This window comes from Bufo gargarizans, chromosome 1, assembly GCF_014858855.1.
Source record: "Bufo gargarizans isolate SCDJY-AF-19 chromosome 1, ASM1485885v1, whole genome shotgun sequence".
Lineage (NCBI taxonomy): Eukaryota > Metazoa > Chordata > Amphibia > Anura > Bufonidae > Bufo > Bufo gargarizans.
The window spans coordinates 580233578-580246025 of NC_058080.1; the positions used below are offsets into that span (position 1 = coordinate 580233578).

The 12448-nt window shown below is 46.7% G+C and overlaps 1 protein-coding gene across 2 annotated transcripts in view; it reads right to left on the bottom strand.

Annotated features, from left to right (window-relative positions):
• TMEM116 (transmembrane protein 116) overlaps positions 1 to 12448 on the bottom strand; it is a 79941-nt gene that overhangs the window by 45409 nt on the left and 22084 nt on the right. For both annotated transcript variants that reach the window (XM_044275793.1, XM_044275794.1), the window contains exon 3: positions 1100 to 1163. In XM_044275793.1, coding sequence (XP_044131728.1) covers positions 1100 to 1163 — 64 coding nt within the window. The remainder of the gene's footprint in view (positions 1 to 1099; positions 1164 to 12448) is intronic.

Genomic DNA, 12448 nt, shown 5'->3' on the forward strand with positions numbered 1-12448 from the left:
CCGGGTACAGTTGGTAGCTCCACATACACATCAGATTGTCGACTGAACCTGCTGTATTTGGCAGGTTCAGCCAACAATGCACTAATGCAGGGATGCCCAGCCTGCGGCCCTCCAGCTGTTGCAAAACTACAACTCCCAGCATGTCCGGACAGCCTACAGCTATCAGCTTACAGCAGGGCATGATGGGAGTTGTAGTTTTACAACAGCTGGAGGGCCGCAGGTTGAGCATCCCTGCACTAATGTGTATGGGGGCCTTAGAGGCGTTGTTCCATCTCAGACTTTTATGGCCGATAAAGAAATAAAAGCAGTAAGTGTCCGCCAGGGAACGCAGAGTTAGGCCTTATTAACATGTCAGAGTTTGGGCAGTGATTTCCATCAGGGTTTGTGAGCAAAAACCAGGAGTGGAGTCTCCAAAGAAATAAAATATATGGGAAAGATCTGCACCTGTTCTGTGTTTAGAGCCGCACCTGGTTTTGGCTCAAAATCACTGATGAAAATCACTGACCGAACACTGATGTGTGACTGAGGCATTACAGAAATGGCCTCCACTGAACAGCAAAGCAGAGACAGCTAATCTGTTTCCGTGCTGATGCTTTCAATTTTTCAAAGTTCATTGGGTTTTCATTGTTAAAGGGAAAATTTTGCTAGCCCCTACCACCCAAAGAGTGAAGGGGCCCTTTTAATGTATTTTTTTCCCCAGCATGGCACAACCGTACTACATACAGAGAGGCAGCCAACATCATCTCAACCAGCCTAGGTGTCTATTATTATAGACACATCAGGTGGCTGAGATGACTTGTAGGTACAAAGGTAGGCCACAAAGGCCCCAGGGGTGTGCCTTCTCAAAATCATTCAGGAACCCCTATAATCAGTCATCTTGAGAATCTTGCTGCTCTCTGCCGCTGTGCGAGCAAGTAGCATTTGCGTGTAGTTATCCAGTGGGCTCCTAGAATGAATGAATTTTATTGTTGGGCCCTAGTCATGGACACTGGTTCATAATGTTAGGGTATATACAGTTATATGCATAACATTGTAAGATATGGACATCCCTTTAAGTGCTATAACATGCATATTTCAGTTATGTGTACAAGAAGCTTACCTCTGGTAATTTAACAGCATTCTGAAATACAGCGTAGCCAATGATTGAGCCAGAACCGACGATACTAGAGAGAAAACATAGAGTAAGCCATCACTAGAAACGGAGTGCAATACCAACTAGGAAATGTTTGGTTCCCGAGTGAACATCTGCAGTGTATTTCTCCTTAGGCTCTGTTCACATTTGTGTTGTGGCTTCTCTTAGGCTGGGTTCAGACCTGAGCGTTTTACAGCGCGTTCCTAAGCGCTGTAAAACGCTCAACAGGCAAGAACCAATGATTCCCTATGGGAATGGTTCTCACCTGAGCGTTTTACAGCGCGTACGATCGCGCTGTAAAACGCCCGACGCCCCAAGAAGTACAGGAGCTTCTTTGGGGCGTCTTGTCGCGCGTTCCCGTACATAGACTTCAGCGGGAACGCGCGACAATGGGCGTTCGCTTGTCTCTGTATGCGCGATTGCAAACGCTCGTACAATTGCGCATACAGAGCGTACGTTCAGTACGCTCAGGTCTGAACCCAGCCTTAACCACTACCCGACTGCCTAGCGCAAGATTGCGTCCTGTGGGCGGTCGGGTTATTCCTCCTGGACGCATCGGGGCGTCCTCTCGCGAGACGCGAGATTTCGAGCATAGCCAGCCTGCACATGCGCAGTGCGGGCCGGTAATCGTCGCATCAGAAGTTCAGTACCAGCCTGCCAGCCAATGATCAGCGCTGGCAGGCTGGTGACTTTTAAAAAATCAAATCAAAAGCCATTTAACACATTATATTTATAAATATAATGTGTTAAATGGCTTCTGTGCTCCTCTACTGGTTCCTTTTCGTCGGTTGGTTCCAGCAGAGAGCACAGATCACTGTAAGTGCACAAAACACTACACATTTAGCCCCAGATCACCCCCCCCCCCCCACCACCCCAATTAACCCCTTGATCACCCCTGTCAATCACTACTGAAAGGGAAAAAAGTGATCAGTGTAAACTGTCATCTTTTTTTTTCACCAGTATTTACTGTTAGGTTTTAGGTTAGTTTAGGCCCCTTTGGTAGGTAGTTATCGTCAGTTAGCGCCCAGCCCACCGCACCTCAGTCACTGATTCGCTGATTAGCGTATCGCTAATCAGCATTGGTACTTTTATAGTATCTGTAAGTGATCAGAACTGATCACAGTCAGATCTATAAATAGTTTTAGCGTCACCTTAGCTCGCCCTCCACCCAAAACGCAGTGTTTGCCCGATCAGGCCTGATCGGTCGCCCACACGTGCGTTCAACCACGCCCGCTCCGCCGCAGTGACAAATTTTGAATTTTTTTTATCACTGCACAATCACTTCACAAGCGCTGCGGCGATAAAAAAAAATCAGTTTTGATATTTTTTATCAATCGCAGCGGCTTCCTGTACTTTGCTAGCCTCCCATTTGTAAGACAGGCTTGCTTTTTTTCTTGGGTAGTCTCAGGGAATACCCCCTAAATTTAGTTGACCAAATGGCAAGTAAGGGGTATTCTTCTGAAGAGGCCTACAGGCTTCTGACCCAGTCGGATGAGGAATGGGAACCCTCATCTGACGAATCCAGCGGGTCAGAATACGAACCTGTAGAAAGCAGTGGCAGTCTGACCCAATGTTCGGACGATGAGGTTGAGGTCCCTGATACCACCAGGCGTACCCGGCCCCGTGTTGCTAGACCACAGGTTGCGCAGGATCCGCTTCAAGGGCAGCAGAGTGGGGCTGGCGCTGTCGGATTACGTGGTGAGGCATACACCAGCAGCGCAGCCCATCCTGGACCTAGTACCAGCACTGCCGTACAACATGGTGAAGTGGCGAGCACCAGAAGGGCAGTTGAAGCTGGTACGGTGGCACGTGCATTAGTTCCCCCGTCGCAGCCACCACACAGACAGGCCTGTACAGCCCCTAGAGCCCCTGAGGTGCTGGCAAACCCTGATTGGCAGCCCCCAACTTCAGCCGCACCATTAGTTCCCCCTTTCACCGGCCAGTCTGGAGTTCGGTTTGAGACAGCTCAGATCGGATCGGCACTAGGGTTTTTTGAGCTGTTCTTGACTGCGGAGCTCTTGAACTTAGTCGTGGCAGAAACAAACCGGCATGCCACTCAATTTATAGCCGCCAACCCGGGAAGCTTTTATGCCCAGTCTTTCCGGTGGAAACCAGTCCAAGTTTCCGAATTTAAAACTTTTCTGGGCCTTCTCCTCAACATGGGCCTGACAAAAAAGCATGAATTGCGGTCATATTGGTCCACGAACCCAATTCATCACATGCCCATGTTCTCTGCTGCCATGTCAAGGAAGCGATTTGAGACCATCCTGTGTTTCCTGCACTTTAGTGACAACAGCACCTCTAGTCCCAGAGGCCACCCAGCTTTTGAACGGCTCCACAAAATTCGGCCCCTCATAGACCACTTTAACACCAAATTTGCAGATTTGTATACCCCTGAGCAAAACATCTGCATAGACGAGTCCCTGATACATTTTGCTGGGCGCCTTGGCTTCAAACAATACATCCCAAGCAAGCGCGCCCGGTATGGGGTCAAATTGTATAAGCTCTGTGAAAGGGCCACAGGCTAGACGCACAAATTTTGTGTCTATGAGGGTAAAGATCAGACCCTGGAGCCGGTCGGTTGCCCTGACTACCTGGGGAGCAGTGGGAAGACAGTCTGAGACTTGGTGTCACCCTTATTTGGCAAGGGGTACCATCTTTATGTGGACAATTTCTACACAAGTGTGCCCCTCTTCAGGCAATTGTTTCTAGAACAGATTAACTGCTGTGGTACTGCGCGACGTAGTCGCCGGGGCTTCCCCCAACGGCTCGTTACCACCCGTCTTGCAAGGGGAGAGAGGGCTGCCTTGTGTAACGAAGAACTGCTCGCGGTGAAATCGAGAGACAAGCGTGACGTTTAGATGCTGTCCTCCATTCACGCAGACACGACAATCGAAATTGAACGAGCAACTGGAGTCATTAAAAAGCCCCTCTGTGTCCACAACTATAATTCGCTCATTTTAGGGGCCCTAAAGCGTGAGAAGAAGTCTGGAATCCAAATATCTAAAAATGTCCTCCTAAAAGGTACTCATTGGAATTTGGGCCCCTAGGCTGCAAAAAAGTGTCACACGTGTGGTATTTCCGTACTCAGGAGAAGTTGGGCAATGTGTTTTAGGGTGTCTTTTTACATATACCCATGCTGGGTGAGAGAAATATCTCTGTAAAATGACAACTTTGTATTAAAAAAATGGGAAAAGTTGACTTTTACAGAAATATTTCTCTCACCCAGTATGGGTATATGTAAAAATACACCCCAAACACATTGCCCTACTTCTTCTGAGTACGGCGATACCACATGTGTGACACTTTTTTGCAGCCTAGGTGCGCAAAGGGGCCCAAATTCTAAAGAGCACCTTTAGGATTTCACAGGGCATTTTTTACGCATTTGGATTTCAAATTACTTCTCACGCTTTAGGTCCCCTAAAATGCCAGGGCAGTATAAATACCCCACAAGTGACCCCATTTTGGAAAGAAGACACCCCAAGGTATTTTGTGAGGGGTATGGTGAGTTCATGTAAAATTTTATTTTTTGTCACAAGTTAGTGGAATTTGAGACTTTGTAAGAAAAAAAATAATAATAATCTTTTTCCGCTAACTTGTGCCAAAAAAAATAATAATTCTAGGAACTCGCTATGCCTCTCACGGAATACCTTGGGGTGTCTTCTTTCCAAAATGGGGTCACTTGTGGGATATTTATACTGCCCTGGAATTTTAGGGGCCCTTAAGCGTGAGAAGTAGTTTGGAATCCAAATGTGTAAAAAATGCCCTGTGAGATCCTCAAGAGACTCATTGGAACTTGGGCCCCTTTGTGCACCTAGGCTGCAAAAAGTGTCACACATGTGGTATCTCCTTACTCAGGAGAAGTAGGGCAATGTGTTTTGGGGTGTCTTTTTACATATACCCATGCTGGGTGAGAGAAATCTCTGTCAAATGACAACTTTGTATAAAAAAAATGGGAAACGTTGTCTTTTAGATAGATATTTCTCTCACCCAGCATGGGTATATGTAAAAAGACACCCCAAAACACATTGCCCTACTTCTCCTGAGTATGGCGATACCACATGTGTGACACTTTTTTGCAGCCTAGGTGTGCAAAGGGGCCCAAATTCAAATAAGTACTTTCAGGATTTCACAGGGCATTTTTATGCATTTGGATTCCAAACTACTTCTCACGCTTTAGGGCCCCCTAAAATGTGACCACATTTTGGAAAGAAGACACCCCACGGTATTCCGTGAGGGGTATGGTTAGTTCATGTAAAATTTTATTTTTTGTCACAAGTTAGTGGAATATGAGACTTTATTTATTTTTTTATTTTTATTTTTTTCTTACAATCATTTTCCGCTAACTTGTGACAAAAAATAAAAACTTCCATTTACTCACTATGCCCATCAGCGAATACCTTAGGATGACTACTTTCCGAAATGGGGTCATTTGTGGGGTGTTTCCACTGTCTGGGCATTGTAGAACCTCAGGAAACATGACAGGTGCTAAGAAAGTCAGAGCTGCTTCAAAATGTGGAAATTCACATTTTTGTACCATAGTTTGTAAACGCTATAACTTGCGCAAACCAATAAATATACACTTATTGCATTTTTTTTTATCAAAGACATGTAGAGCAATAAATTTTGCGAAAAATGTATATAGAAATGTAGTTTTATTTGAAAAATGTTACAACTGAAAGTGAAAAATGTCATTTTTTTGCAAAAATTTCGGTAAATTTTGATTAATAACAAAAAAAGTTAAAATGTCAGCAGCAATGAAATACCACCAAATGAAAGCTCTATTAGTGAGAAGAAAAGGAGGTAAAATTTATTTGGGTGGTAAGTTGTATGACCGAGCAATAAACGGTGAAAGTAGTGTAATGCAGAATTGTAAAAAGTGGTCTGGTCATTAAGGGGGTTTAAGCTAGGGGAGCTGAGGTGGTTATAGGGGTTGTCCGGATTCAGAGCTGAACCCGGACATCCCTCCAGTTTCACCCCGGCAGCCCCCCTGACATGAGCATCGGAGCAGTTCATGCTTCGATGCTCTCCTTTGCCCTGCGCTACGTCGTGCAGGGCAAAGGAATTTTTGAGAGATCCGGTGAAGTACCGGGGCACTCCATGAGGCTGCCAGGAACCCCGGTGATGTCACTGGCACTGATGGGCGGGAATTAGCTCTGCCCTAGCCAGTAAAACGGCTAGGGCAAAGCTAAAGCCCGCCCCTCAGAGCCGGTGACGTCACCGAACACACTGCCAGGCGGAAGTTTATGCCCGGCAGTGTGTTATTGAAAACAAAAGAGCCCGTGCCCTGCGCGATTTAGCGCAGGGCAAGGGAGCGCATCGGAGCATGAGATGCTCCGATGCTAGCCTCAGGGGGGCTGTCTGGGTGAAAATAAGGGTATGTCCGGGTTCAGCTCTGAACCCGGACAACCCCTTTAACAACACTGCATCATATCTGTCACACTACGGACTCCAACGCATCCCATTTACATATGATGTGCTAGTTTACCTGTCAAAAGCAACAAAATTTACAATTCAGGCTCCTAATGGATGCAGATGTGAAAATAGCTTTAACCATATCCACATACAGTATCAGACTAGCCTACAAATAATGAAAGTGTTAAAAAGCCCTTGCCCTTGATCTTTGGGAGCTACGTTGGAACCATATGTTAGAAACAAGCCTGGGACTAGCAATCCCTAGCGGTCACTACGTAAAGGAGGCAGTGTCAACTATTAGAGTAAAGGCATGTTCACACACTGGATCTGCATCGGGAATTCAAGACTGACCCTCGGATTTCTGCTGCAGATTTGCCCAAACTACTCCTGTCCACATAGTAACATTGGAAATTAGAGATGAACGAATCGACTTCGGATGAAACATTAGATGTATTCACTTACTGGTGTGAGAGAGGGTTACCTCATAATATACACACAAAGATGCCGCATGCTAATGAGCTGATTTGAGTCCAGCGTGAGGTCATTGAGTCCAGCGTATATTTAATTCAGAGCTATAGCCACTCCCCTACCCACCTGCTGCTGATTCATATGGGGAGATTCATTCAGCAGCAGGTAGGCGGGGAGAGTCAGGAGCTCATGAACATTCAGGATCATTATCAGCTGGAGCTTTTCAATTCAAGATGTTGGCAGATTGACTGGGTCAATTAAAGAAAGTGACCCAGCATTTTGCTAAGAGAATCAGTCACTTATTTATGTTGCCCTTAGTTAGGACACCATAAAACTGGTGACAGGTTCACTTTAAGTCATCAATGTTACATCCTGAAAAACCACTTAGGCTGCCTTCACATACGGCAGATTTTGTTGCAGAAAATTTCTGCGACTGAAAATCAGCTCCATTCACCTGAATGAGGCTTGCAGAAATCCATTTAACCACCTCAGCTCCCCTAGCTTAAACACCCTTAATGACCAAGGTATTCCGTGGGGGGCATGGCGAGTTCCTAGAATTATTTTTTTTTTTTTGGGCACAAGTTAGCGGAAAATTATTTTTAATATTTTTTTTTTCTTACAAAGTCTCATATTCTACTAACTTGTGACAAAAAATGAAAACTTCCATGAACTCACTATGCCCATCACGAAATACCTTGGGGTGTCTTCTTTCCAAAATGGGGTCACTTGTGGGGTAGTTATACTGCCCTGGCATTTTAGGGGCCCTAATGCGTGAGAAGTAGTTTGAAATCCAAATGTGTTAAAAATGCCCTGTGAAATCCTAAAGGTGCTCTTTAGAATTTGGGCCCCTTTGCCCACCTAGGCTGCAAAAAAGTGTCACACATGTGGTATCGCCGTACTCAGGAGAAGTTGGGCAATGTGTTTTGGCGTGTCTTTTTACATATATCAATATGCCCCTCAGCGAATACCTTGGGGTGTCTTCTTTCCGAAATGGGGTCACATGTGGGGTATTTATACTGCCCTGGCATTTTAGGGGCCCTAAGGCGTGAGAAGAAGTCTGGAATATAAATGTCTAAAAAATGTTACGCATTTGGATTCCATAAGGGGTATGGTGAGTTCATGTGAGATTTTATTTTTTGACACCTGTTAGTGGAATATGAGACTTTGTAAGAAGTTAGTGGAATATGAGACTTTGTAAGAAAAAAATAAACAAATAAATCAATTTCCGCTAACTTGTGCCAAAAAAATGTCTAAATGGAGTCTTACAGGGGGGTGATCAATGACAGGGGGGTGATCAGGGAGTCTATATGGGGTGATCACCCCCCTGTCATTGATCACCCCCCTGTAAGGCTCCATTCAGACGTCCGTATGTGTTTAGCGGATCCGATCCATGGATCCGTCGATCCGTAAAACACATACGGACGTCTGAATAGAGCCTTACAGGGGGGTGATCAATGACAGGGGGGTGATCAGGGAGTCTATAAGGGGTGATCACCCCCCTGTCATTGATCCCCCCCCCCTGTAAGGCTCCATTCAGACATCTGTATGTGTTTTGCGGATCCGATCCATGGATCCGTAAAACAAATACGGACGTCTGAATAGAGCCTTACAGGGGGGTGATCAATGACGTCCGTATGTGTTTTGCGGATCCGATCCATGGATTTGTGGATCCGTAAAACACATACGGACGTCTGAATGGAGCCTAACAGGGTGGTGATCAATGACAGGGGGGTGATCAGGGAGTCTATATGGGATGATCAGGGGTTAATAAGGGGTTAAGTGACAGGAGGGGGTGTAGTGTAGTGGTGTTTAGTGCTACTTTACTGAGCTGCCTGTGTCCTCTGGTGGTCGATCCAAGCAAAAGGGACCACCAGAGGACCTGCGTTAGGCGGTCCGGAGGCGGTTAAAGAGGACCTTTCATCAGAAAAAAAGTGTGTGCAATTCTTATACTACCTTATCGGGCTGCTGCCACTGATGTTCGGACACTTTTTTTTTTTTTCAAAAGGACCCCCTGTTCGCCCACTGTGCTCCCCGTTTGTTTTGTCGCCTCATATGCAAATGAGGGGACTTGGTTATAGTAGGAGTTGACATTTTAGTTCTGCTGGGCGCGGTTATCTTCTCGCCATAGGGCTCTTTCACACGAGCGGATGCCGTGCGTGTCATCCGCAGCGTGATTGAGAGCCAAGTTGCGCGTTGGACAGCAGAGACCCGGAGCATTAACATGATTGATAATGCTCCGTGCCTCTCTGTGATCTTTTTACTACAAAATCACAGCGAGATAAAGTTGTCACTGTGATTTTGTAATAAAAAGATCACAGAGAGGCACAGAGCATTATCAATCATATTAATGCTCCGGGTCTCTGCTGCCCAGAGCGCAGCTTGGCATTCTTTCACGCAGAGCATTACCCACACGGCATCCGCACGTGTGAAAGACCCCTTAAAGGGGTGAATGACTTAATTGCTGCAATCAACCTGGCTTAGAATGTGAGCAGGATTGTTGCCTCCACTTGCAGGGCTGCCTAGGAGGTGAGGGGACATTGCCTCACTACACACTGTGCTCTGGCACTTGCATACATTACACATTGGTGAGTGTTCCTCTCAGGCTGCTCAGCCATGATGGCATATCATAGGCAGGATACCATCATTATCATTTATTGTAGAGCAAAGTAGTTTGTTGTGAGGCTGCCACCTCACCCTCCTTGGCAGCTCTGCAAGTAGTGCCAACCAGTCTGTTCCCACAGCTGTCTTGCTGTTCCGGGCAGGCGCGGACGTTGCTCTACTCTACCTGTGTGAATTGGGACTAGTGTTCTGTGAACTTTCCTTCAGCACTGCAAGAGTTAATCCCTTCCTCCTGCCCCTGTTCAGCTTCTGGTTAAGTTGCGGATCAGCCTCCCTATTTAGCAGGGCTGTGAAACCACCTCCTCATCTGAGCTTTTCTAGTTTCTAGTAACCAGCAAAGGTGATCGCTTCTCTGAATACCTGTGTGCCATACCTTGTCAGTCTACTGATTCTGCTCCTTGCCTCCTGCCCGACCTTGGAACTGTGACCCGAGTTACGCATGTACTCAGCCTCCCCTAACCTTGGAATTATTTGGAATATGCAAGTACTCAGCCTTGCCCTACTTTGGACTGTGTTCAGATTACGTTATTTGCCTGAGTCCTTGGTGCTTTGCACTGGTGTCTCTGACTCCCAACTACACCAGAACTACTCCAGGAGGTAGCGTTCTACTTGGTTCCCTGCAGTGAAGTCTAGATCCCTGTACAGGAGTTAAAGGGTGAATACCGAGGAACCGCCAGGACCACACCTTTAGGTTTAGCCCAAAGCCAAACTTGTTAGCTGGCACACTGGGTCCACACCCACTGTCCATAAGGGTTCATGCACATGAACGTGTGCAGCCCGTGCCCGTATTGCAGCCCGCAAACAGCAGGTCTGCAATATACGGGAACCGGCCGTGTGCGCTCCGTATCACGAATGAGAACCCATTCAAGCCTGCAATCTGCAAGAAATGGAGCGGTGGCACGGAGCGGAAACCCACGGAAGCACTACAGAGCGCTTCCGTGAGATTTCAGTCCGTGCCTCCGCACTGCAAAAAATAGAACATGTTCTTTTTGTGGTACGGACTAAGTCTTGCGGATCGCGGAATGGGTCTGCATCCGCAAACAGCAGGCATACGTCCGGGGCCCAGGCAGTGCGGGCCACTATTTGTGGTCGCCAGCATGGGCAGGGGGAAACACGTTCATGTGCATGAGCCATTAGAATCACATTCTAGGACAGGTTGCTGGCATAGGTAGATAGATAGAAAGATAAGAAATGTTTTGTATCTTCTTTCTAGATAGATAGATATGAAATAGATAGATAATGCAGAAAACGTCTTTATGCACTCATGCAACATTTGGGCTCCTGGATTGGAGTCTTTAAGTATTCAAATACTGTGAGAATTTCTTGACATTGACTATGCCTGGAGACATAGAAAGCAGTGTCAGACTAGATAGTGTATGCATGCTATGATGGCATTTAAAGTATTTAGAGCTATCCATGCTGCTAGCACTGATATATGCTAAGATGAGCACTCTGATTTTTGTGACATGATGTACGGACCCACCCAGCACCTTGTTATTCAGAATGTGATCCTGATGAGTATAAGCAGGTAACTCTGACACAGGAACGCAGAAAAATAGGTAAGTATAATGAAAATGTTCACAGGCTTTCATTACTTTCTGCATCAATTGATAGATTTAAAGCTCTTTCATTGCTACCAGTAAAAACCTTAAAAGGGGTTTGGACATTTATGGGGTAGCACAGAATATGCCATACATGTGCGACTTGTGTAGGTCAGATCTCTGGGACCTGCACCTATTTCTAGCATGGTGCCCCACAGCGAAAATCGCTCTTTCCATTCATGTCAGTGTGAGATGGGGTTCAATATAGAAGGGTTGCCCCATGAAAATATTCTAAATTGTTCAAACCAGCACCTGGATCTGAATACTTTTGTAATTGTATGTAATAAAAAAAAAACACTGAGTTAGGCCTCATGCACACGACCGTTGTGTGCATCCGTGGCCGTTGTGCCGTTTTCCGTTTTTTTTCGCGGACCCATTGACTTTCAATGGGTCCGTGGAAAAATCGGAAAATGCACCGTTTTGCAGCCGAGGCCGTGATCCGTGTATCCTGTCCGTCAAAAAAATATGACCTGTCCTATTTTTTGGACGGACAACGGTTCACGGACCCATTCAAGTCAATGGGTCCGTGAAAGAACACGGATGCACACAAGATTGGCATCCGTGTCCGTGGCCGTAGGTTGCTTTCATACAGACGGATCCGAAGATCCGTCTGCATAAAAGCTTTTTCAGAGGTGAGTTTTCACTTCGCGAAAACTCAGATCCGACAGTATATTCTAACACAGAGGCGTTCCCATGGTGATGGGGACGCTTCAGGTTAGAATATACTGAAAAACTGTGCAGGTGCTGCCAGGCAGCAGGGGGCAGACCCCCCCCCCCCCCCCTGTTTTTAACTCATTTGTGGCCAGTGCGGCCGCCCCCCCCCCCTCCCTCCCCTGTAGTTAACTTCTTGGTAGCCAGCCCCCCCTCCCTCCCCTGTAGTTAACTAATTGGTGTCCAGTGGGCCCCCCCTCCGTCCGCTATAGATAACTCATTGGTGTCCAGTGGGCCCCCCCTCCGTCCGCTATAGATAACTCATTGGTGGCCAGTGGGCCCTCTCCCCTCCCACCCCCTCCTAATTAAAATCGCCCCCCTATCATTGGTGGCAGTGGTGAGTACCGATCGGAGTCCCAGTGTAATCGCTGGGGCTCCGATCGGTAACCATGGCAACCGGGACGCTACTGCAGTCCCGGTTTCCATGGTAGCTTAGCAATTTGTAGAAGCTTTATACTTACCTGAAGAGCAGCGATGTCTGTGACCGGCCGGGAGCTCCTCC